At 40.2% G+C, this 27,705-nt stretch overlaps 1 protein-coding gene across 1 annotated transcript in view; it reads left to right on the top strand.

Moving 5' to 3' along the window:
• PRUNE2 (prune homolog 2 with BCH domain) overlaps nt 1–18,503 on the top strand; it is a 251,945-nt gene extending 233,442 nt beyond the window's left edge. Inside the window, exons 14-19 of the mRNA XM_060236548.1 lie at nt 2,239–2,370; nt 3,858–3,944; nt 4,560–4,658; nt 6,357–6,389; nt 12,143–12,190; nt 18,008–18,503. Coding sequence (XP_060092531.1) covers nt 2,239–2,370; nt 3,858–3,944; nt 4,560–4,658; nt 6,357–6,389; nt 12,143–12,190; nt 18,008–18,038 — 430 coding nt within the window. The 3' untranslated portion in view covers nt 18,039–18,503. The remainder of the gene's footprint in view (nt 1–2,238; nt 2,371–3,857; nt 3,945–4,559; nt 4,659–6,356; nt 6,390–12,142; nt 12,191–18,007) is intronic.
• Nucleotides 18,504–27,705: the final 9,202 nt, after the last annotated feature.

Here is a 27,705-nt window from a genome sequence, read left to right as displayed (position 1 = left end):
CAACAGCCAAATATTAGCTATGGAAAATCACACCTCATTAAGCTCTGCCATGTAAATCTAACATTATAACGCAAAACTGACTAAGAATTTTTTTTTAAAAAAACCATACTTTTCCAATCTCGTCACCAAGACATATGACCTTGGTAAACAGATGTGACTCGAGGGCTTCACAAACCTCCATCACTATTCCAAAAATGGTGGACACGCCAATGCCGAACTGGACACTGACCAAACAATAGGTTATTCCATTTGCAAGATACCAGAGTCCTGCAGTGAGCTGCTTTTCAGAGTGGACAGCAGAACTCATCCTTGTTTGTCCATCTTATCCTTAACAATGGAATAAATCTCCATGAAGGTTCCTCTGCTCATCCGGAAGTGTTCTATCCATTGCTCGTGACTCCAACAGCGAGCATGAAATTCTCCCACCAATCTATGCTATGGGGGTACACCCAATACCTGGGTGAAAAACACAAGCTGGCAAGAAAGTGCCACCAAAGTATATTGTGGTGAGTGCAAATTCCATGCAGTCCAAAGCTGCTATTGGACACTGACGATGACAACAGCGCCTTCGTTTCCGGGATCTATTGGCATGTGCATTGATGAGTTGGCTTGCTACGTGTAGGCACAAAACCAGCACCTCCATCATGGAATAAAGGCATGCTACACTCTCGGTCTCAAGATTCTCCATTGTGAACGTGGATATTGCAATAGAAATGGCTGTGGGGGATGCTGGAGCCAATAGTAAAGCTCAAACATCACACGTGATGCAGTTAGCCCTCAAAAAAGGGGAGGGAGGGACACCATTCACGTCACTTTTTTAACGTTGTTATGTTGTTATGTAATTACGCAATAATGCAACCACTCATGCGCTTAAAAAAATTGATTGACAGGACTTCAATGCCAATCTGATGCTAATGCAAAAACAGTTTGGCATGGGGCTGCGTGCAAACCGACCTCGCAAAAGAGACCATGGTGCGAAATCTACGAAAATGATCTGGAAAGAATTGCTCTGCGGATAAACGGTAGCAAACGCTAAATGCGAAATCGGTCTGAGAAAGTGACTCATCCAAGGTCACACAATGAGCTTCATGGCAGCATGAACTGAGTTGTTCCTAGTCCTCGTCCAACATTCTATTAAACCTCACTGCCTTGTAGGAGGATCACATCTTTCTTTGTGATCATTGTACAAAGTTTCTTTGTGTAGTTTGAATCTACAACAAGCTTATCATAGTGGGTACCACAACAGATTTTTAAGAGCACTCAGTTCTTTCATAGATTCAGAATGTATGTTCCTCTGCTGATGACCGGATTTAATGTACCTAGTTCAATGCCCAAATTAATTTCAGTTAAATAATTTTCAATAACAGTATTTGAAAATAAGCAATCTTGTTTTCTAACTATTGGTTTATTCATATTTAATTGTGGCACTGGCAGCATGAGAACTGCTTCCCTGTGGCTTCTTCCAGTATCTTCCCAGTAATAAAGAATGGGAAGAACCATGAGGAACTGAAGAATCATACCAACCAACTTGGAGGTGAAACTTCTCAAATTTTTTTCTCATCCTGGTCCAGATATATAGAAGATGCCACCTGGAAGTAGTTTGAATGACATCATAAGTAAGTGTAAACTGAGTCCCTCATATTCTGCTTCTAATAAAGAATGGCTGCCTAAATTGCTAGCTTTCTAGTGCCCAAATCAGAAGCAACCATTCTGCATTAGTAAGATTTATTCTCACATATGGACTATATTGTGGATGATGCATGGAACAGAGGACCAAGTCTTCTGTTTCATTTCCATACTGTGTCTCTCCCATACCTCAAGACCAGTGTTCCCTGTGTTCACTTTTTAACTTGCTAGACAATGAAGACAGGCCTAGAAATTTACATCTCTCTGCTATGTTTTAACTCAATTGCTCCGAAGAATAAAATAATAGCATGGTTCTTATGGTTAAAAATCATGCACTCCTAGTACTTGAATGCCAGTGTTCTAATCTTTGAGGCAACGATGTGCTGTTGACTTTGTTCATTGCCATATATGCCACTTAGTATGTGGTTATAGTGGAAGTTGAACAATATTGCTTATCAGTTTAAACACCTGAAATCTATTAGATACTATCTATTAGATACCTTTGTTAAAGTCAGATTTTATACAGTTTTGTTTTTAAGTGCATAGTTTTTTGGCTGAACCACTCATTTCCCTCACTTCTTAATCACTGTCTTATTCTCTCATTCTGATCAGATATGTAATAAGTACCTTAGAACTCATGGTTGCTGAAGACTATATGATTGTTTACTTGAATGGTGCAACACCAAGGAGAAAGATGCCAGGATTGGGGTGGATGAAAAGATGCTACCAGATGATTGACAGGCGGTATGGACCACAGATTGTTTTCTAACTATTGGTTTTCTTGGCCTGCATATTGTTTTAAATCCTCCTCTAATCCCAGGTTTTCCTAACTGGTTATTGTATGATGCGGTTTTGGCTGACCACAAAATTGCATTTGTGGTGGCATCCTATATATATATGCTTATGACTGATGATAACTATTTATTTATTTATTTACATTAAACTTTTATCCCACCCTCTCCGCAAGCGGACTCAGGGCGGCTCAAACTTTTGTTTACACGATTTAAAGCAATAAGTCAATAAAATCTATAAAACATTAATACAATTAAAATTTAAAAACTATTTCACAGTGCTGTACCATTACTATGTTGGCGGTTCTGTTTTTCAGACGGTTGGTCACCAGAAACTCTAGCTGATGTCCGGTGGCAGCTCTCTCTCAGTTTAAGTATCGAAGGCCTGTCGAAACAATTCGGTCTTACAGGCCCTGCAGAATGTAGGAAGGTCCCACAGGGCCCTTATGGCCTCCGGGAGAGTGTTCCATAACTCTAGTGCTGCCACCAAGAAGGCCCTAGCTCGTGTCAAATGCAACCTGGCCTCCTTTGGTCCAGGGGGAGACAGTAGATTTTTTGTCCCTAAATGCAGTGCTCTCTGGGGGATATATGGGGAAAGGTGGTCCCGCAGATAAACAGGTCCCTGACCATAAAGGGCTTTAAAGGTCAATACCAACACCTTGAAATGGACTTGGAACACACTAGGTAGCCAGTGCAGCTCTTTTAGCACTGGCTGAATGTGCTCCCACCGAAGGAGCCTCATTAACAGCCGTGCCGCAGCGTTCTGCACTAGCTGTAGTTTCCGAGTCAGCATCAAGGGTAGCCCCATGTAGAGAGCATTACAGTGATCTATTCTTGAGGTGACCGTAGCATGGATCACCATTGCTAAGTCGTTGTGCTCCAGAAAAGGAGCCAACTGCAACACCCGCCGGAGATGAAAAAAGGCGGATCTAATAGTGGCTGCTACCTGGGCCTCCATTGTAAGGGAGGACTCAAGCAGCACGCCCAAGCTCTTGACCTTAGGGGCCGGTATCAGTGGCACCCCGGCTCAGATAGAGAACCTCCATCTTCATCGGATTCTTCAGCCAACTCAGCCTGAGCCAAGATGCTACATCTTGAAGATTCAGGTCCAGATTTTCCGGGGTACAGACTGGCCACCCATCAATAGATAGAGCTGGGTGTCGTCTGCGTATTGATGACAACCCAGTCCATACCTCCTGACAATCTGGGCAAGGGGGCGCATATAGATGTTAAATAACATCGGGGATAGAACTGCACCCTGAGGCACACCACATGTGAGTGAGTGCCTCTGGGATGACTCCTCCCCTATCACCACCCTTTGTCGCCGATCTTGGAAAAAGGAGGTCAACCACTGTAAGGTGGACCCCTGAATCCCCACTAATTTTTCTTGAGCAACATATTTAATTTTGAAGGCTTAAATGTGTTTCTTTTCAAAAACAGGTTAAGGAAGAATTTAAAATCTTTCATAATTGTTCATCCTTCTTGGTTTATCAGGACAATTCTAGCAGTGATACGACCTTTTATAAGGTAATGAATAGTTCAGAACTCTAAAAAGTCTAGACTTGTGCATGTTCAGAAATACTTAAGCAAACAGTTGCCTTTGGTTGCACAATAAGGAACAGGACAGCCTGTCATAGAATAACACTTGGAAAGCTGCCAATCAGAAAGTCATATAATCTGTTCTCCACAAACCATCCTAGAGAAATTAAAGGTACAAAGGAAATGTTCCTACAGTATGAGAGCTAGTATAGTGCAGAGGTAAATGAAGTGAGCTCTGAGTTAGAGCATGTATCCAAATCTCATCTTTGGCTCATCATTATCACCACCCCTTCCCATTCCCATCTGTAATATGGGGATTGTAATACCAAATCTAACTGTAAACAGTGTTTATGCTGGAGATACCAATATAATCATCTTTACATAATCTTACAGCTCCATTTCACTAATGACAGAGCTTCCCTTTGGTTCAGAGACCTGCTTGCTAGTGCAAGAGGCTTTTCTGCCTACACAACAGCCTCTTGCATAATGGAAGTCTCTTTGCCAGAAGAAAGCTCTGCCATTAGTCATAAGATCCAATAAAATATTTCATATTATTAAGTTTATTGTCCTTTAGTTATTAATTATGGTATGTTTGTGTTTCAGTTCAAAATTCAGCAGTAAAATACAATATGTCAGCACCCTGGCAGAGCTCAGTGAACTAATTCCAATGGAATTTGTAAATATTCCTGAAAGTATTGCCAAGTAAGTAAATAACATTCAGAAAGTAATGATTCCTGATTGAAAATAAAGTGTTGCTATTTTCATGCAGTACTTTTTTGTTTCTCCAAACCAGTGTGTTTCATTATCACCATTTCTTATGACTAGAATACTAAATATTCTGAATATAAATAAAAGTGGAAACGTTTATGCACAGAATCCTGAATAGGTATCTCAGGACAAAGCCACTACCTTAAAACAACAACACATATTTTCATTAGCTTGGATCCTGTGGTAAATCTCCATTAATGGAAGGGATTTCTGTTAGCACAGCAGGACTTCCTCAACTCCATCCTTCTGCTGAAGCTCAAAACTTATTCTCCAAATTCTTCTACTGAGGGCAGGGAACTGCATAGGAGTAGCATAAAAGAGAGCTGAAAGTCTGCATTGGTGGGGAATGGGCATCAATTGACTCTTCATTAGCAGAAATTTATTGCAGAATCCAAGTCAGTCATTTGCTTTGTCCCACATTTGAATGTTGTATTTATTTGACAAATCACTAATCCAATGGAATGTCATGAATTCCAACTGAGTTGGAATGTATTCTGAAAATGCATATATAGACCAATAATTATACTTCAAAATATTCCCTTTAAAATTTGCTTTCCTTTCCAGGACACTTACACTTGTTTAAAGTGCTTTAAATCTGGCATTGCCTCTCCTCTCTAGCATTGCCTCTCCTGGAATACTTGTACATGGATTGCTTCCTAATAGCAGGCTATTCGATTGCCTAGGTCTCCTTTTAGTTGTACAGTAGTAACTCTGGATATGGAATGTATCTCCTGATGTGAATGTGTGCCACCATCTGCATCAAAAGAAGTATTTGGTCAGTTGAGTAGGTCCAGATGAATTCTATTGTGTGCAAGAGCATTCAAATCAACTGCATGTGCAAATCTTCCTTACTGCTTTGAACTGCAGTTCTCTATCCCTGATAAAAGTAATCCAGTACAGAGCATAAAATTTCTGCATAGAAGATAGATGTGATGCTCTTGCATTTTAGAAGTACCCTTTCTCTGGTTTGCAAAGCTAACACAAGAGAAAAATGCAAAGGATATCTTTTGTTGCTACTGTATACCATATTTTTGGTTTTTAACTGACAAGCACTGAGAAAATGGGTTTTCCCCTCTTGTTTACTGCCATCTAGAGAATGTTACAATGGAGATTAATACAACAATTATTTATAATTTGTCCTTCATACACTTTTATCTTAAAAGGTTTGATGAAGACAGGCACTTCCAGAGACGAGCAAGGTAACATTCTTGCTCTGCTTCAGCTTGAGCTGATGCTTATTACAGAGCTGAGACGCATCGAGCAACCATTACCAGATTCTTGTCAGCTGGAATAACAGCCATCCAGCAGCTTTGTTTAATGGAAAGTCTGCCTCCATTTACAAGCTGTTGAGATCTGTCTCATTTATAGCTGAAGTCTGTTAAATGAAATACCCTTGACTTGCAGCTAAGTTGAAACTTTTTTTGCTATAGCATCTTCTTCTAGCTTTATAAGTAAGCATGCTGCAGATTCTTGCTAACTTTATATACCTTCCTCCACACAAGCCAATGCAGATAAAATAAAATAAAATTCAAATTTGCTTAATTTTTGCTCTGCTTTGCCCTGCTTCTATCTTATGCTCTGCTTGCTTCTTTTTCTTTTCCCTTTAAACTTCAATCATATTTATTCATGCAGACTGGATGAAGAGCTGAGGGAGACATCAGCAAAGTAAGACAGTGTTGTGGTAACCATTAGCATTATATTTCCATATCATAAAGAAAACAGTTGAATTGAATGTATTCACATTGTTATCTGCTAGATCAGTTAGGTATTAATTACTTTGTGAAGATGCCACAGAGAGAGATCCTAGGGTTGCCAATACCAATTGGGGGCAGGGGATTCCCCGGGTTGGAGGCCCTCCCCCCGCTTCAGGGTTATCAGAAAGCGGGGGAGGGGGTATGTCTTTTGGGTGCTCCATTATACCCTATAGAGATTGATTCCCATAAAGTATAATGGAGAATTAATCTGTGGGTATCTGGGGCTCTACAGGGGCTGTTGAGACAGAGGCACCAAATTTTCAGCAAAACATCTGGTACCTCTCCTCAAAACACCCCCCCAAGTTTCAAAAATATTGTACCAGGGGTTCAGTTCTATGACCCCCAGAAGAAGGTACCCCTATCCATTATTTCCAGATAGAGGGAAGGCATTTAAAAGGTGTGAGGTCCTTTTAAATGTGATTGCCAGAACTCCCTTTGGAGTTCAGTTGTGCTTGTTACACCCTCGCTCCTGTCTCCACTCCCAAAGTCCCCAGATATTTCTTGAGTCAGACCTTGCAACCCGAAGAGATCCTCAGTTTGAGAAGTTTCTTCTCATTCAAAGGTAACACCCAAGAAAGATAACACAACTCATGAAATTCTTGACCTCACACTTCAACGTGTGCCAGATCCACTTCTTAACTCAAGATAATACATCAAATCACTTTAACTTTATATATTTCCACTGCACCTTCTTTAGTGATTTTTTTATTTAAGCTATTTCTATACTCCCCTTTCACCCAAGACTCCAAAGGCAGCAAATATTAAATAATTAATAATTGTTATTTATTATAATTATAATAATTATAATTAATAATAATAATAATAATTAAGCAAGTGCCCCCCACCCTTGCTATCTTCCCATCCACCCAAGTGAAGGCATTAACTCCTCCCCAGTCCTCAAGGGGAGCTGATCTTTGCCATCTGGACATTAACAAGCACTTTAAAAAATCTGGCATTGGTTGCCAGTTGAGTGCCAACTCAGGTTATGGTATTAACCTTTAAGGCCAATGGAAACCACCGCTGGTGACATAAATGGTGTTGTTTTATTGTATTTTATGGTTTTAGATTGTAGTTTTAAATTGTTTTAACTTTTGTTGTTATCCTTCCTGAGCCCATTTGCAGGAAAGGGTGAATACAAATTTAAACAAACAAATAAATAAGGCCATATATGGCAAGGACCAGCATACCCGTCTCTACCCATATGCAACCCAAAGAGCCTTGCGCTCTTCAGACCAGCACTGTTTAGTAGACCTCAGCCCAACCTGGGCCTTTTCAGCACTGGCCTGGTGGAACATGTTCCAGATTGAGATCAGTGCCCTATAGGATTTGTTGCCGTTCTGCAAAGCTTGTAAGACAGAGATGTTCCACCAGGCCCTTGGTTGAAGTGGCAGATATAAAATAACATTGACCATCCCTGCTTCAAGGGCTCCATGGTGTCATCAGCAGTGGGGTGCCTCAGGGCTCGGTACTGGGTCCCATGCTCTTTAACTTGTTCATAAATGATTTAGAGTTGGGAGTGAGCAGTGAAGTGGCCAAATTTGCGGATGACACTAAATTGTTCAGGGTGGTGAGAACCAGAGAGGATTGTGAGGAACTCCAAAGGGATCTGTTGAGGCTGGGTGAGTGGGCGTCAACGTGGCAGATGCGGTTCAATGTGGCCAAGTGCAAAGTAATGCACATTGGGGCCAAGAATCCCAGCTACAAATACAAGTTGATGGGGTGTGAACTGGCAGAGACTGACTATGAGAGAGATCTTGGGGTTGTGGTAGATAATTCACTGAAAATGTCGAGACAGTGTGCGTTTGCAATAAAAAAGGCCAACGCCATGCTGGGAATTATTAGGAAGGGAATTGAAAACAAATCAGCCAGTCTCATAATGCCCCTCTATAAATCGATGGTGCGGTCTCATTTGGAGTACTGTGTGCAGTTCTGGTCGCCACACCTCAAAAAGGATATTATAGCATTGGAGAAAGTTCAGAAAGGGCAACTAGAATGATTAAAGGGCTGGAACACCTTCCCTATGAAGAAAGGTTGAAATGCCTAGGGCTCTTTAGCTTGGAGAAACGTCGACAGAGGGGTGACATGATAGAGGTTTACAAGATAATGCATGGGATGGAGAAAGTAGAGAAAGAAGTACTTTTCTCCCTTTCTCACAATACAAGAACTCGTGGGCATTCGATGAAATTGCTGAGCAGACAGGTTAACACGGATAAAAGGAAGTACTTCTTCACCCAAAGGGTGATTAACATGTGGAATTCACTGCCACAGGAGGTGGTGGCGGCCACAAGCATGGCCACCTTCAAGAGGGGGCTAGATAAAAATATGGAGCAGAGGTCCATCAGTGGCTATTAGCCACAGCGTGTGTGTGTGTGTGTGTGTGTATATATATATATATATATTTGGCCGCTGTGTGACACAGAATGTTGGACTGGATGGGCCATTGGCCTGATCTAACATGGCTTCTCTTATGTTCTTATCTGGAGAACAGTTGTAATTCTGAGTGATCTCCAGCCCTCAGCTGGAGATTGGCAGCAGAAAGAAATGGCTGGTTTGGAGGGTGGGGTCTATGGCATTGCACCTGTCTGAGGTCCCACCCCTCCACAAACCCACCCTCTCCACGCTCCACCCCTCAAATCTCCAGGAATTTTACAACCTGGAGTTGGCAACTGCTAAGTCATACTGGCTGTCATAGGGGGGGTTGTTGCTGAATAGGAGCAAACAGTCAGGCCTAGTTAAGTCCTGCCAGTCAGGTGGCATCAAGTCACCCAGAGGGTGCTGCCAGACCTAGAGTAGCCAACTTCCTGGTGGAGCTTGAAGATCTCATGTGATCACAACTGAACTCAAGACAACAGATCTCTCTCCCCATCCTGAAGGAAAGAATTGTTTGGAGAGTGGACTCTATGGCATTATATTCAGCTGAGGCCTCTCCCTTTATTAGCTAGCAACAGCCTCTGTCTAGCAGCTTCCCAAGTGGCCCAATCATCATCTGTCCTGAGGAGAGGAGGAAGGGAGGGACAGGGAATAGGCAGCTGCCATGGCCTCTGAGGAACCGCTTTATGAGGCCACAGTAGAGCAGCAGCCCTTTCTGAGGCTGGTTGATGGAGAGGACACAGAGAAGCATTGAAGATGTGTCTGTCTCTGAGGTAAGATGGTTTGGCAGGTTTTTTCAGGGTTTCCAGGCCTGCAGTAGGCAGGAGACAGGGGAGTCAGCCAATGGGAACCCAGCAGTAGTGACTGATGCATTATGGGCCAATGGTTTATGGAACAGAAATGTCAACCAATGGGGGAGCTCCATTTGGCCAATACTGCTATGGTTTTATTATTATAAAGAATGATTCTCTTATTTTAAAATGATTAAATATTGGCCTTTATCAAAATAAAGCTGATTTATTTATCTGTATTGGGCCCTAATGTAACATCTGGCAACCTGTCTGAAAATAAAGACTGTAGAAAAGCCGATGATCCTACTGATTAATTTTTTTGTTGAGTATAAACTTACAGCCCTCTAAGTGTTTCCTATGTCATAAGTAATAAGTATGTGGTCAAGAGGAAAAGAGGTATATGACATAGTACTTTGCTGTCATATAGCTATAGATAGATAGAGCTAAGGTTAATGACATAAATCCATAAAATTACTTTGTTGTAATCTTTATGTTGGAAAAAAGTGGTTTGGCTGTGCTTTGGCTGCCCATACAGTTGCATGAGCAATCCCAAAATTCAGCATTAAGTTCTTGAAGATTATGGTGTTTTACTGCATGTGTAAAACAAGGGAGAGGTTGACGAGGCTGAAGAAGTTGCCGCTGTCCTGGCCACCAACTAACCGCTATCCAAGCAGTCGCCCAAATTTGGACGCGCAGGAGACATGACCTGAAGCCACAGCTGCTGGTGAATGCGATCCCACTGAAGGGAAGGGTACAAAGCTGCTCTCATCCTGAATTCATCATATTGAATCCAGGCGAGCCTATTAAACATCGTGTACCCCTTATAAATGATATCCATATACTGGATAAGCACAGCCGCCCACCAAGGCTGGGCACATGCAATCACGCCAGCATATATAAAAAACCCAGGCAGCCAATTGGCCCAAGTCCAGTCAAACTTGCGCTTCGTTAATTTTTCTTTTTCTTTGTCATCTAATTCTTCTTTATCTTTCTTCTCCAACTCACAGAATAAAAGGGAGAAAATATCAACATATTCACCCTTTAGGATCTTATCCTTTGTTGAAGGCAACAAATGATTGCCTAAAGGCAATGCTACATCCCCAAAAGGCATGGCAGTAAAAGGGACTGACCTATACGCAGCACCTAATGAGGGGAACAGCCCCAACCCCCCCAAAAGGGGTATGGCATTCCTTGCTGCCTGGCCGCAGGCCAGAGTCCATAGGGGCCAAACTGGCCCACTGGCCATGACCAAGCTTGTTGCAAACCCATGCCCATGGAGGGAGAAGTACCTGAAGCCCCAGCGGCAGCACTTGGTGCCGCCTGAGAAGCAGGGGCCCAAGGACCCCATAGCCAAGCCATGCCCGTGTATGACTGTGGAATGCCACCAGGCTTATCCCCAGATCCAATCGAAACCAATGCTGACCCTGCTCCAGCATCCAGTGGAAACAGAGCTGCGCCCCCATCTGCACCGCCATAGCCCCCAGCGCCTCCAGCGATGATTCCTGCAGACCTGCCCTCAAGGATAGACAATCTCATTAATATATCATCCTGCAATGCGACCTTAGAGCTTTTCCCCAATGCCCGACACCTTTTCCAATGCCAAAAGCCTTTGCATAATAGCTGTATTAACCCCATCCTTGTTAGCGTTTAGTCAGTGGTCTCTTGAGACTCGAAGGAATAAAGTCTGCACACAGCTGCTGTTAGGCAAACTATATACACTATTTATTTACAGATATTTACACAGACTACCAAAGTGCTCCACATATACAACCACCATCCATCCACCACACGTAGCACTGGGCTACATTACATTTATACAGTTCAGCACAGGTCATTATCCAATCAGCTTAGTGCTGAGTCATTATACTCGTCCCCCTTACATCATCCTAGCTGATGCAATCTGGAGGACTGCCAGCTGTCAACTGTCAGTTAGATCATCTACTGTCCTGTAAATCATTGCAGCTCTAGCTGTGGTCTGATGACTGTATACTCTGACAATCCTCGCCCTCCTCATCAGAAGAAGATGAAGGGGGGGCTGGTCTTTTGGGTAGAGCCTTAGGGGACTTGGGTGCCAATCTCAGCCTGGAGACTGAGGTAGGGGGCAAATGGACCTGCCGTTACAACAGCAAGCCCCGCCTCTTCAAAAGCGCGCCCAAACAGGCCATGAAAGTCCTCCCTTCCCTTCCAGGGAGGCAAAGACATTCCGGCAGCCTAACAGCATTGCTGTAGGCTGCTAGAAATGGAAAACATAAGTATTGTAAAAACTATAAGCTACCAGTGTGTTCAGTGAAGGAAAATGCTGCCTTTGGCACCCTGGCATCAAAGTGACCATGTCATGAATCTGACATAGTGGACTTTGGCCCACAACTCTAATGGAAATGTGTGAGTCTTTGTTTCAAGGCCCTTAGTTATTTAAAGTGAGTTACTTCCCCTCAGCTGTCTAAACAGAATACAGTGAGGAAAATTTGTTTACTGCTTTTTGTTTATTTTCTCTTGTCTCCAGAGGAAGCTGTCTTTCAAATGAGCCAGAAGTAACTTCAGAACAGCAGGAGTAAGAATTTACATTTAATTATGTCTTTAGATTTAAGTATCACTTCATAATCATGCACTGCAACAGACACTAAAGAACTAGGTAAACTCCAGCTAGTAGGAATGCCAGGCTACAGATGGAAACTGGGGGTCCCTTGGAATTACAGCTCGTCTCCAGATTGCAGAGGTCAGCTTCCCTGAAGAAAATGGATGCTTTGGAGGGTGAAGTCCATAGCAGTGTACGCCACTGAGGTTCCTGTCCTCCACAGGCTTCATCCTCAAATCTCCAGGAGTTTCCCAACCCGGATCTTGTAGATTTCCTTTTGAAATGCAGCTCAGGGCCTTATTAAAGAGGGAAAGAAAACAACTGACTGATTCAATGCTGCTGCCTAGATTGTTGTAAAAACCCAGTGCTGTATCTTTTAAGCATTTGGGGCTGTCCACATTTTTTAAAAAAGGTTCTCTAATGAGATGCAAATAATAAGGTAACTGTGTTAGTCATTACAATTTAGTAGACTAAAAGTTAAAAATACTGGCTTTGATTTGCAGCTTTACACTGATTAATATAATTTTGTGATCTCTTTCTGGAATCTACCCAGCCCTCCTTCATTTTTTCTCATCATCCTTTGATAACTATTCCACAGCTTTTTCATTTCTGCTGTATTCAAATTTGCCCTTATTTGTGGTCTGAGTTTTTAAAAGGAAGATATTTTGCTTCAGAAGGGGGAAGAATCTTAAAAAGTAAGATGATAGTTATTTAGAATGTTACAAAATTGTCATAAAGGGACCAAACACCCAAATGCAGTGAAAGTTATCCTCTTAACGTATGTGTAAAGTGTCATCAAATAATAGCCAATTTATGGTGACCATTTGGATTTTCAAGACAAGAGAGATTCAGGGGCGGTTTTCCATAGCCAGACACATAGTGACCCTGGCATTCCATGGTAGTCTCCCATCCAAGTACTAACTGGGACCCACCCTGCTTAGCTTCTGAGATCTGACAAAATTTGGCTAGCCTGGACCATATTAAAATTGATGGGACAAGTAAGATCAACTAATCTTAATGAGACTTATGCAACTAATTTTCTTTTGTTTGGAGCCATATTGTAGTATTCTCTTGCTTTTCATTGTTACACCTATATGCAAACTTGGCTTTTGTGGGGAGGTAGCAGCCTGTGAGTGGCAGCTGTCTCTAAATACTTATGGAAGTGTTCTAGAATTGCAGTGGCCTTTTGCATTAACCATTAATCATTAATTGTATGGAATGACTGATTCCATTGCGGAATAGTCCATAAATAAGCAAGACAACAGTAATCCAAACTACTGTAAACCTTCCCATTAGAACAAAAGAGATGGCCTGCTGAATCAGACAAGTAGTCAAGGATCTCATGTCACACAGCGGCCATGCAATTGCCCTGGAAAGCAAACAATGCATAGAAGCTAAAGCCTACCAATCATAGGGAAAAGTGGAAGGTAGCAGCATTTTTAAAAAATCAAGAAGAATGAACAAGTCAAAATAAAACATTGCACAGTGGAGAACTTGTTCATGTCCTGCACAGTGGTGCTTGTGTTTTAAAACAAAAGAAACTTGCTTTTTAAGCAAGCAAGAACAGATGTCATAAATAGGGATGGGAAAAAGCTGGGAAAATACAGTTAGGTTTGTGGTTCATGGCATGCCCAGTTCGCAAACCACAAAGCATTACAAACTTTTAGTTGCCTAATTAACTAGTTTGGTTCATGAGGTTATTGATACAGTAGAATGTTCCCATAGTGTCCTAGAGACCCCAAACTCATAGAAGATCTCTGTCTGACTCTCCTCTATCTGCCATCCAAGTTTGGTGAGGATTAGATTTATAGGGTCTGAATTACGTGTCGCCCCCCCCCCTCCCCAGAAGGTACTTTCCGGGGAAATGACAGGCAGTCATTTCGACAAGTTCAGGAGTGTACAGAATAGATCCTGTGCAAGCTAGAGACACCAGACTTTCAGGGGATCTCCAGCTAACTTTCCTCTACCTGCCCTCCAAGTCCCCCTCCCCAATTGCTTTGAAGCTTGGTAAACATTCAAATTGAGTGGAGACAGTTTGCCTGGAAATGTTTAAATTCACAAACCAACATGAACTGCCACGAACAGCTGGAAAGTTTATGCCAGTTGACCTGCCAAGAACTTCTCTTCATGAACCACAAACTGGTCAACATTAATCATGAACTTTAATCTGTGAGCTAGTTTTTGCCCATCCCTTGTCACAAAGTGTCACAAAGTGAAACTATTAGACTCTTAATGTCTATACATAGTGAAACATAAAGATAAATAATTCATAAATAAGTTGGGGAGCAGGAAAATGGAACACCTCAGAAGAAGCTAGTTAAACATGCACATACCTAATCATGAGAAAACAGGTAGTCAAATAAGGGCTGCTGTCATTTTGTTATCCTTAAATGTAGCATGATTCTTTTAGGACACACTTTTGCTCAAATAGACACAGTACCACAGAGACAATGAATGAATCCTAGAGGCAATGAGTGAGTCTTGATAGGTATGAGAACTGTGTGATGTTGGAATCTGATCAAAAGTTTGCAGGTTTGCTGTAGATCCAAACATGAATATTCATACAAGATATATGCATCTGTATACCAGGCAAACTCAATCAGCAGCTGTCACTCCATCTTTGACTGGAAGAAACTTAGAATCATAGAGTTGGAAGGGACCTCCAGGGTCATCTAGTCCAACCCCCTGCACAATGCAGGAAACTCACAAACACCTCCCCCTAAATTCACAGGATCTTCATTGTTGTCAGATGGCCATCTAGCCTCTGTTTAAAAACCTCATCGGCAAGGAAAGAGAGCCCACCACCTCCCGAGGAAGCCTGTTCCACTGAGGAATCGTTCTGTCAGGAAGTTCTTCCTAATGTTGAGCCGGAAACTCTTTTGATTTAATTTCAACTCATTGGTTCAATTCCACACCATCCTCTAGATGACAGCCCTTCAAGTACTTGAAGATGGTGATCATATCACCTCTCAGCTGCCTCCTCTCCAGAATAAACATCCCCAGCTCCTTCAACCTTTCCTCATAGGATTTGGTCTCCAGACCCCTCACCATCTTTGTCGTCTTCCTCTGGACCCATTTTAGCTTGTCTATATCCTTCTTAAAATGTGGTACCCAGAACTGAACACAATACTCTAGGTGAGGTCTTTCCAGAGCAGAGTAAAGCGATACTATCACATCCTGTGACCTGGACACTATACTTCTGTTGATACAGCCCAAAATTACATTTGCCTTTTTAGCCACCACATCACACTGTTGACTCATGTTCAGCATATGATCCACTAAGACACCTAGATCCTTTTCGCACATACTACTCCTAAGACAAGTCTCCCCCATCCTATAACTATGCATGGGGGTTTTTCCTACCAAAATGCAGAACTTTACATTTATCCCTGCTAAAATTCATTTTATTAGTTTTAGCCCAGTTTTCCAGCCTGTCAAGGTCATTTTGTATCCTGTTTCTGTCTTCTACTGCATTTGCAACCCCTCAATTTAGCATCATTGGCAAATTTAATAAGCATTCCCTCTATTCTTTCATCCAAATCATTTATAAAGATGTTGAACAAAACAGGTCCCAGGACAGATCCTTGAGGCACTCCACTTGTCACTCTTCTCCAAGAGGATGAGGAACCATTCACAAGCACTCTTTGGGTGCGATCTGTCATACAGATCCACCTAACAGTAACAGGATCCAAACCACATTTTACCAACTTGTCAACAACGATAGTATGTGGAAGCTTATCAGAAGCCTTACTGAAAGCAAGATAAACAATGTCTACAATATTCCCCTGATCCAGCGAGGTAGTCACTTTCTCAAAAAAAAAAAAAAAGGAGATCAGGTTAGTTTGACATGACTTGTTCTTGAGAAACCCGTGCTGGCTCTTAGTAATCACATCCATTCTTTCTAAATGTTCCAAGACCGACTGTTTGATGATTTGTTCTAAAACTTTTCCAGGTATAGATGTCAAGCTGACAGGTCAGTAGTTACCCAGATCCTCTTTTTTCCCCTTCTTGAAGATGGGGACAACATTTGCCCGCCTCCAATCTTCCGGCACCTCTCCTGTTCTCCAAGAATTCTCAAAAATAATAGCCAGAGGCTCAGAAATTATATCTGCAAACTCTTTTAGAACCCTTGGATGCAGTTCATCTGGCCCTGAGGACTTAGTTTCATTTAAAGAAACTAGGTGTTTATGTACTACCCCTATGCTGATCCTAGGTTGGAACTTCATACCCTCCTTATATGTTCTGGTTTTGCCATGTTGAGCACCGTTTCCCTCAGAAGAGAAGACTGAGGAAAAGTAGGAATTGAGCAGTTCTGCCCTCTCTTCATTACCCGTTACAATTTCACTTTCCTGCCCTCGCAATGGACCTACCATGTCTTTGCACTTTTTCTTGTTCTGAACATAAGAAAAGAACCCTTTTTTGTTGTTTTTAGCATCTTTGGCCAGCCTAAGCTCATACTGAGCTTTAGCTTTCCTAACTTTTTCTCTGCAAGCACTGGTGATTTGTTTATATTCATCCTTGGTTATAAGGCGCTCCTTCCAATTCCTAAAGGAATCCTTTTTTTTATTTCTCAAGTCTTTAGAGAGCTGTTTATGGAGCCAACTCGGCTTCTTTAGGCTTTTCCATGTTTTCTTCTCATAGGGATCGTCTGTGATTGCACTTTCAGTATTTCGCTTTTAAGAACTCCCACCCCTTCTGAACCCCCTTCTTCCTAAGTATTTCTGACCATGGGATTTTACCCAGCATAGTTTTATTGAAATTTGCCTTTCTAAAGTCCACCCTATAAGTCTGACTACGTATAGCATTTCCCTTCCCTAAGAATGTAAATTCCAAAATCACATGGTCACTACTGCCCAGGGTGCCCACTATTTCCATTTCTTCAATCAATTCTTCCTTGTTGGTGAGAATCAAATCCAAGATAGCAGATCCCCTTGTTTCCTTCTACACTTTCTGGAAAAGGAAGTTGTCAGCAAGACAAGTCAGCAACTTGAATGGGAAGATAGAAAAAGTAGAATAGAATGCATTTGTGCTTGAATTAAGACCTATTGGAAAAGATAGCTGAAAAAAACACCAAAATGTTACAACTTTAGTGACTTGGCAAACTGAAGATAGTGTCTTAACCATGCAATATGGCCTGGGACAACAAAGCTTTGTTGTCTGGGGTTGCAAAAGATCTCTCTTTGTTGAGCACCTGATCCGTCACAATGAGAGTTGCAACCCGAGCAAACCTGTATTTGAATAAAAGTAGTAATTACACTTCTTTTTATCTCTTTGCTGATGCAAACCAGTTCTAAAATATCAGCACTAGATTTGCATAACCTGGGGGTATTTTTTTTAGGGTCATATATCCCTTGGGAAAATTAACTTTGTCTGTTCCTTTGTAAGGCAGCATATATAATCTTACTACATTTTTCATGGATGCTGTCATTTTTGTAAACTAGCTATCAAACTATTCAACACCTAAATACTTGCATTAGGGAAAACATAATGTGTCTCTGCATGCTTCATTTCTCTTCAATTGTATGTTTCAACGGAAAGACTGAAAGGAAGCAGTATTATGAATGCTTGGTATGACTGGGCCACTCCTTAAAATGAAGAGTGCCAAAGAGAGCATGTTAGTAGTATGCAGAATATGATAGTTTGGTTTTCAAAGCTAAGTTTATCAGGCCTAGGTGGTACCTGGATGTGTGCACATTATCATATGCTTTTGTTGTTGTTGTTGTAAAAGTGGCTAATATATTTGACATTAAATTAATACATTGAACTGATTGTTTTTAATTTGTTTCTTTAAAGCACTGAAACGAAGCTGAAAGAAGATTCCTAACTTCCTTGGCAGTTTCTAGAAGATTTTTTGTCTACTTGATGTGCCTAGAGGATGGGGACAATTTAGCTTCTTCTTTGGACACAATCTTCCAGGAGCCTCCTGTGCTCAACCCACAATTCTTTCAGTGAGGCCTGTCAGAGCAAGAAAAAACTCCTGATTTACTGCAACCATTGTTCTTTCATTATTTAATGCCATTCAGAGCTTTCTGAGCTAAAAGAAGGGGCTGCTGCTGCTCCTGTCAGACAGGCAGCAATTGTATGGCTGTGACTTTCTGTAATTTTCAGGAACGTTACTTGCAATAAGGAAATTTATTTCATTATGCATTTTTCAGTTCACAATTATTTTACTGCTTTGCTATTTATGTGCCACATCTGTAATTCTGTGGGTTTGGATTGTTTTTCCTTTTTGTCTTCAGTACATTAGCAGGTGTGTCTAGTTCAACCAGAGCTGAAAACCTTTATTTAACAAGCCCAATCACAGCAGATCTCGTTTGCATTGATATGAACACAGAGCTCTGCACAAAAGGAGACTTACTTTGATCTCTTAATTCTTGCTCTGTGAACTCATAACATTCCCTGATGTTCAAGAGAGTGTCCACAAATTTTGGTTTGTCACTGTTAATTATAATTATGCTCTTCAAAATATGCCCCCCGAATTCTTAAATACTTAATTTCACTCATTAAGTGGAGACTCAGTATATGAATAAAAGCATGCATGGACATCAGTGAGATCCTAAACTAAAAGGATGCTGTAACAGATGAAACACATACTATGAAGACTAGACATATGTTACACCTCAAACAACCTTTTTTTGGGGAATATTAATATTTCTTAGCTCAAAATGGTAGACCTACGAGAGGTGAGGTGGGCAGGATCTCTGTCTTTGTCTACAGAGATAGACCACTGAAAATCCTTTGGTTAATAATGGATTTTATTATGGCATAGGGTTTCATATAGTTACATCCCAATCAAACAATTTCAAGCATACAAGAGGAATACAAGAGTTTAGCTGATAAAGCATGGGTGGGGGAAGGTGATACAATACCTATATCTTGCAGGGTAGGCTTAGTCAGAGGAAATGCAAGGCTTCTAGAGGAAGATTTCTCTTGAGAAGAAGGGGGGTGAGGGTAGGAAGGGGTGGGAAAGGAGAGGATGGAGGAATTCCCTTTTTCCTTCTTTCTCTCTCTCGACCCTTTGCTTTTTGGACCCTAAACCTGACAGGTGGGCTTGCCTGTTTTCTAGGGTAAATTACGTCACATCAAGCGATTCAATTACCCAATGAGGGGGGAAAGTGTCACACCAATGGAAAATCAGAATGTCATATATGTAATATCCAATCAGAGACCATTCATATCATAGATCCATACCCCAACATAGGAATTTTAATTACACTGGCCAAATGACTTTATGGCCCTGTTTTTCCCAAAACTGATTCCTTTGAAGCTCCCAAAAAGTGATAGATTTCTCCCTTAGTGTCAGACATGGATGGGCATCCATCAAGTATTCAGGAGACTGGTTGACTTTGATGGCCTTAGCAATTAAAGAAAAACAGAAACTTTGTTAAAAGTCAAAATTGTGAGATCAGTTTGCAGTTATACCACACATTCACAACAAGATGAGCACTTAACCTATAGCCTTTGTGTTTCTGCTGTCTTGCCCTGAAGAGTAACAGATACAAGCCATTTATTTGTGTTGGAGGTTTCCTGGTAATTCTTATTTCTTTATGCTTTGATAACAGGACTTTAAAGGTTGCCAAAAGAGTGAAGGAATTTTTATATCTCTGCCCACTAGTCCTTCTCTGGGCCTGGAACTCTTCATTCCCAGGAGCAGAAAGATGGACGCTTCCCAGCCTCTTAGCCGGCTGTCCTGTTGTTCCGGCTTGTGAACCAGAATCACACCACAGCCTGCCTTGGGCCAAGAAGGAACTGGATTTTTCTCCCTTATGTGCAAGAGAGACCATTCCAATTCAAATGGGCATTGCTGTGTCATATATTCTAGGGTTACATTGCAATATCACATCCCAGGGGTGCATGGTTTGGGAATAAGTACAGGGGTGTCTTCCTGGATATCAGTCCCCCCCCCCTTGAAAATGGAGGCGAACTCTCAGTGAGACTTTTCACACCAAGGTACAACCATTCACACAGATATAGAAAGAGAAGGAAATGTTAGGCATAAAATTATTGAGAGAAAAAAAATGTTAGGGAAGCTTTAAAATCTTGCCGCCAATTAAAAAAAATAAAAATAAAAAATAGTAATAATAATTAAAAAAAATTGCAGGCCAGTTCAAAAATTAACTGGAACCATTAGTGGGTTAAGCTGATTTCATGGGGTGTGAATATATGTTTCTGATAATGAACACTGAACCTAAGGTTGCATGTACAAAGGACATGGGAGTTATAGACTGTCAAAACCATCTTTGGATAGGTACTTAGGGGAAAAACTGTTTTTGCTTTATAAAAATGAGAGTATACATTTTTAACAAAACCAGTCCTTCTTCTATACTAGGTATACATATAAATATAAGGTCACTTATAATATCTAATATAAATGAAGTACAACACAGTAACTAAACTTATATTGCTAATTAACAGGATACAAAGTTGCATAGTTACACACACAAAAAAAACATGTTCAAAATATATGCTCAGTGTTTCTAAGCTGCCAAATACTCAGGCAGTTATTAACTCATGGCTAAAATATTCTTATCAAACTTGAAGACAATCATAGGATATCATTTTCTTGAGGGGGAAGGGGAAAGAACATTGGATTCTGTTAATCTAACTCTTAATGTAACAGGTACAGCATAATGGGATTCAGCAGCAGAGATACAGAGGTATATTTACATTGGCAGTTTCCTCTTGTATACAAAATTAACAGGCACATATTGAAATCTGTTATTCCCCCCCTTGTAATCTTGCAGCTGGGAGGATGTATGTCTGGAACCATCGTTTGCTTTCTTTCAGTTTCCAGAGGGACAGATTTTCAGATGCACGCTTTTATGGGCAATTTGAAGTTTTCAGAGTCATTTCAGAGTCACTGGCGTGTGTGTTGGAAAATAACTCTGGAAAATATTAGCACATGAGATTAAGAAAAAAATTCTATCTCGCATGGCTGATCAAGATTTTTTTGTTATTATTATTATTTAATATGAAAAGATCTGCTAGGGTAAAAAAAAAAAATAAGGCTGCCCTCTGCTCCTCAGGGCCATTTGTAAAACAAAAGGTCACATTCCTGAGTTGCATGCATGCAAGGGGCCACTAGGCAATTCATTGTGCTAGTGAGACTCCACCCATTTCCTGCTTCCTTCTTCAAGGACCGAGACAGAGGAAAAGATGGTGGCTCCAAGCACATGTGTCTCTGTGCAATGCTGGTATACACGAGCAGATAGGAATTTCAAAACACCTGGCTCTTTTGTGAGTATTAATAATGTCATGCTAAGGAGGGGGGAAGTGGGAAGCTGGATCAGCCACTGCCTATATATAGCTTTTCAAGGCTGGTTGTGAAATCTGTAGCAGCATATGAGAGGCTTAAAAAAAATTCTGGACTGTTGGTTTGCAGTTCCCAATTTTCAGCAAGGGGGATTTGCATTGCTTTTGGCTGTTTGCAGAGAGAGAAAAAAACCCTGTTCTTTATGGTCTTAATTTAAAAGGGAAGGCGTTGAGTCCATTTAGAGAAAAAAAATAACAAAAATCGCTTAAAAAGTCCCTGGATTCCATTCAAAAATACTAGATCCCCCCCCTAGTTTTTTTTTCCACATATGCCAACAATATCATGTCCATCAGCACAATAAAACAAGCTAAATTATCAGTGACAAAGCATTAGAACAGCACTTAGGGGTAATTATGGAGAAACATCTGAATACTAGGGTGTGGGTGGGAACTGGAATCATTCTGAAACACACCAAACCTTAATTTTCAAATGGTGACCGGTGACTACATTCCACAGATTGGAAGTAGACTGCCAGTCATGAAGTTAATCCTTTAATTTGTAATGGGAAGCTAATTGACATAATGTGTTCTTTCTTCAGAAAGTCCAGAAAATCACTCTCTTATTGTTGAAATGTTGTTACAAGAAAACTTAACAGGGATAAATCGGTGGCATCTGAGTTATTAATTACCCAACTACCTTTTGATGGGCAGGAAATAGTAGCAGAGGATCCTGTTATGTGGTTGCTATTCAGATATCACTCAAATTATAGAAGATTTTCTCATAAGGAAATGTCCCAGTCTGTTATTTAATATGTAAATTCAATGACTATAGCAGGACATAAGAAAGCAGGAAGCTGGGTCTTTTCACAATCCATAATCCAAAACAACACTTAGGCAGCAAAAGTTTTGCATTCATTTCAACGTTATCCCCAATAGCACTTTATTTTGTACTGTATAAATGGATGGCAATCAGTATTTGATAGGAAAGAAAGTAGAAGGATGCAATGGAGAGCACTTTTGGAAGGGGACTAATCTGTCCCTGTCCAGTGATCCCAGTGTCTGAAGGTCAGTATATCCTTCAGAACCCTTTTCAGATATTCAGTTTTGGCTCTTCAGTTGTGTATAAGAAAAGTGTGTGCTACATGTAATCCTCCCAATCTATGTGAACATAATTGTGTATGAGTGGATGTTTATTATTTTACATATGCACTCCTTCAGAACTCCAAGGTCTCATTTATGTGTACCAAAGCTGTACATTCATGTAAAAGACATTCACACAAAATTATAGCTGTGGGTATTGGGAGGTTTGCATGTAGCTCATACTCCTGTTAAGTATAGTTGGATAATTTCCCCATCTTCTAAGCCAGTTTGGAGTAGTTGTTAAAAGCACAGACTCTAATCTGTGAGAACCAGGTTTGATTTCCCATTCCTCCACATGCAGCTGCTGGTGTGGCCATGGCTTAGTCACAAGTTCTCTCAGAGCTGTTCTCTCAAGAGCAGTTCTCGAAAGAGATCTCTCAGCCCCTCCTACTTCACAGGGTGTCTGTTGTGGGCAAAGGAAGGGAAAGGAGATTGTAAACCACTCTGAGTGAAGGGTGGGTTATAAATCCAATCCCCTCCTCCTCCTCCAGGCACATCAAAATCAAATACCTGAAAGGGTCAACTATAAAGTCAAAATGTTTATTGTTGTAGTCATAGGCCATAACATCTCAACAGATATCCCCATAACACACAATTTATTTCAAAACAAAAAATTAAAACATTCCAACACAGCAAAATAAAATAAGCAGAATCTAAAATATATATGTTGATAATAGGTACAATGAAGAAACAGAGTGCTAAAAAGTAATATAATTATAATTTGGCTAAAATTCTTATAGGAGCAGCCAAGATTAATTTCTTCCTTACATTTGTTGATAGGAAAATAAAAGTAACCACCTTAAGAGCAACATCTGGAATAGCATCAAGCCAATAAAAATTTAATACATCCGTCCTCTGAGCCAGGAAAATTGGTGCAGAATTGGTTCAGCAGTTTCAAATGGGCCCATAATAGGGACAGTGTATAATGTAATGAACAATATCTTCCACCTGATTAAAACTGCAGGAGCGGAGGAGCTGATCCATGGGTATTTTTCAAAATCTACCCTGAAGGTATGTGGATGGCATGGTTTGAAAATGTGCTTGAGTGAGTGCCTTCCTTAAAGGGGCATTAGAGAGATCAGCTAAATAATGAAAAAAATATTTTTCTTTAAACCAAGGGTATCAAAAGGAAAATTTAGATTTGTGAACCTGGTTAATATCATATCATGTAGTGCCTTTTTTTTCCTTCCAAAAAAACCCACTCACATGTTTTACCTGAATCCCAGCACTTTACCTTCTCTAATGAAGGCAGGGAATACAAATGTAAAATAGGAGATAATAGTTTAGACCACTGGTTTACATCACTGTAATACTGGAAGCAGTATTTGACCAAGTGGTCATCTGTGAAAGGGCCAACTATATATCTGCCCAGATTCTTGTTCTTTTTGTGATGAAACATGGTGAATGTATGACCCTAAGAACTGGATTCTGTTTATGTTGATTAGGAAAGCTACACTGAACAAAAAGGAACAATCAAGCCTAGTCAATATAAACAAATGAAAAGGGGAGAATTTTTGTCAACACACATATTTTTGCAGAAAATCTGGCTGTAGTTTTATCAGCACCGGTAAATTCTTGCTTATCACTAACAAATTACCTCTTGTTATTGCTTAAACTTAAACTGGCAATAACCAGGAAGTAAATACAAAAGATTTCTTTATATTTATATTGCAGACCAAACAAAAGGTTTAAAAAACCACATAGTATCATCAACATGAAAATGACTCTTTTTCAAATTTTAGATCTATAAACGTCAACATTTCTCCATTGCCATTAAATTTTCTAATTCTGTTACAGAATTAGAACATATATTTGCCAAAAATGTCCATAAATTCTCCCTTCCAATCTTGATATTGCACCACATTCATTTAGTCCTTGTTTCACAATGCTAATTTTTGCACTAGCATTTCCTTAAGCTAAGCTTGAAGTTCTGTAAATAAAGCTGTGAAGGAGAGAACCCTGCATAATTAATGAATAACTCTATAAAATAATAAATGAAAATATACTCTTGTGTTTAGAAAGCAAAAAGGGCGTCTGATGTAATATTGAAGAAGTTGCAATGTGATAAGAACCCAGCCAGGCCTTCAGTGAGTGTGAGTCACAGATGCATATTGGTGACAGACACTCCCATAAGGAAGCTCCTTGCTGAATAAAGATAAGCAGACATACTGGAATAAGCAGGGAGAAAAGGGGAGGGGGGAAGTGAATCAGATAACGTGTAAAGGGGCCAGGCTGAAGGTTCGCTTTTGCTTAAAGCTGTTGGTTTGAGAAGTGTCGGGGTTCATTATTTTTGGGAGCCTTGATGCTCAAATTAACCTTGCTATTGGTGCCAAATAGTAAAATACCTCGTTTTTCAATCAGTAAGTGTGCGCCTCGCTTATTCCTCTGCTACAGCTGGTTCTGTCAGGTGCCAATCCTTTGAAGCACTCAACAGCAATTCCTACCCATGAGTGAACTCCAAATTAGCATCTGGCATTTCGCACCATCTTTAGACATTGGAGAATTAACTTACATGTTTCTTTCAGAAGAAACTCAACATCAGATCCCTTTGCTTAGCAAACAAAGGTGACAGTATTTGAATTACCATGCAGATGCTGAGATTGTTCTCAGTCCCAATTTCTCAGTGTGTCCAATGCTCATGTCCTTGGCTGATATTCAGGCTATGCAACCAAGGACAGGAGATCACTGATACAGATCTTTTGCATTTATCCTAAATATGCTTACTTGTGAATGAGTAAGAATGTATTAGAAAAATAAGAATTTTGACAGGTAGGGAGACTTGCAATTTTAGCATAACAGAAGGCTTTTCACAAGATCCTTTTACCAGGTAAATGGAAAAGAAATCTTGTGGTGACTCTTCTACCTCAAAAATTCCATATGAATTGGCCCCTATTGCCATTAAAGTGAAAAGCTATTCCCTAAAGCACTCTTTGATTCCTACTGCTGCCTTGTTTTGAAAACTGAAGAATAACAGAGTATTTCTTAATACATTCTTACTGAAGCTTATACCAGATTTTAGGCTGGGTCTTACCACTCTGTCAAAAGATAACTCCTAGCACCAGAGGAAGGTTTCATATTTAGCTGTGTTAATGGTAGCATCCAGCCTTTCATTCTGAATCTCAGGACAGCACATTATTCAGAATTACTAGAAAACTTTATGTAAAAATCAAGTAACAATGCATGTAGTATTCTCTCAAACTACAGCTTTAACCTATTTTTCAATTTCCATGATCTCTGATTGACACAGAAGTACCAACCAAAATTCCTTACCTGTAAGATCCACTTCAAAGCAGCACACACACAATTTGGTGTGCTTTCTGTTGACTCTTTACATTGAAGTGAATGGTCACAAGACTTCATTGACATGCTCATTGACATGCTCATGGGTGTCTGTACTGGGGCAGGTGTATATAAGTTGCTTGTATGCACTTAATTTCTATTATACGGCTTACCTGTTGACAGCACCTTGGTGTCTGTCATAGTCCTATCTGTGTTGTTCATCAAACGGATTTAACTACAATGCCTGCGTGTTCTGAATTCTTTCAACTGAAAAAGATCATTTTGTTTTCAGAAATGCTGACTGTTTTTTAAAAAAAATTACATATAAAAGACATTTAAATGGGAAGATGACTTTCTGAACATTTTGTTCACAGTTTAGTAGGCTGTGTATTTAGTCCTATTAATTTCACCAGTGTTAACTGTGACTAATTCTGTGCTGGATGGTAACCCACAAAGTTAATCTTCCAAATGAAATTGGGTTGCCAATGGACTAGCGGAAAAAACAACTCAACTGCTCTTGTGCCTTTACCAGCAGCTTAATATACTATTATCAGCAGATAAAATTTTCATTGTGTATCAATAACTATTATGACCTGCCTATTAGTACAGAAAAAACAGCAGTCATATACAGGCACCAGTTGAAAGGCTGACATGCAGATATTCTTTAGCAGAGCATACTACTACTCTCAATAACATGACTTTAGCTTCTTTGTGTCCCAATCCAATGCAAGTTTACTCAGAAGAAAGTCCCACTGAATTCAGTGTGGGTTCCTTTCTAGTAAAAGTGCACAGTTTATAGCATTATATCATATTCCTATGCAAAGTTAGGTGGGCCTATGTTAGTTGGTTTCATTAGGTACGCTTAACTGTCTAGGATTGGGATGCTACACATGTCATTGCTATGTTTATTTGTAAAACAAATATAAAGCAAATATATTTTCTCTTTTCAAATGTTGGAACATATGGTGAAGTTATTACATTTCAAATATTAATCATTGATCATTAAAAAGAGAAATGCCTTGTTAAAATTACAGTAGGGTTTTCCTTATTATAGCTTTCTAGGGCTTAAAGAAAAACAGTTCTTTGCTTACTAATACTTATTTTTAAAATTGACTTTTTAAAATTGTCAAGGTATAACTGTTACATATTATACTAACAATTATCTAGCAATGTTCAGCTAATGCTATTTTTCAGTTTCAAGGAAAGAGTACTTGCATAAATATATTGATGTATAAATTTATTTGATACTCATACAAGGGTTTTTTTGTCTTCTACACTGTATCCAAGTGCTTAGAACCAAGTATAACTTAGGGCCTTTCTAGACTATCTGTTTTGAATGATAACATACAGTTCAGTTAAGTACCGTGGAGAATGCAAATATATTCCTGAATGATGAACTTCTGTCAAGGGTTAGCTGCATTGTTGTGGCACTGGATAAGAGATGTTTTCTCTCCCCAGCTCATGCACCAGCAGAATTTTTGACTATGGTTGCCCCAGTTTCATTGAACCTATTGGCTAATAACCACGATACCACTGGTAATGAGCAAAATAATTCCCCCGTCATGCTTTTTAAATATACCAGCAAGGAATGATATAGCCAAAACCAAATAAATACTTTTAGAGTTGAGTAGAAGAGATTTAAGCATGGCCTTTAAATCACCCATTGCTATCAGTGCTGCATACAACTGCTTCTGTTTTCTGCAACATATCCTTATGTTGTGCTGTTATTTTATTCCTTTTACATCTTTAGAAGTGGTGTGTGCCTCCAGCTGAACCATGGAAGCTTACCATTCCCCATGCACAACATAAAGAGTTCACTA

This window comes from Heteronotia binoei, chromosome 4 (assembly GCF_032191835.1).
Source record: "Heteronotia binoei isolate CCM8104 ecotype False Entrance Well chromosome 4, APGP_CSIRO_Hbin_v1, whole genome shotgun sequence".
NCBI classification, from domain to species: domain Eukaryota; kingdom Metazoa; phylum Chordata; class Lepidosauria; order Squamata; family Gekkonidae; genus Heteronotia; species Heteronotia binoei.
This window is presented reverse-complemented; position numbering and strand designations above follow the sequence as displayed.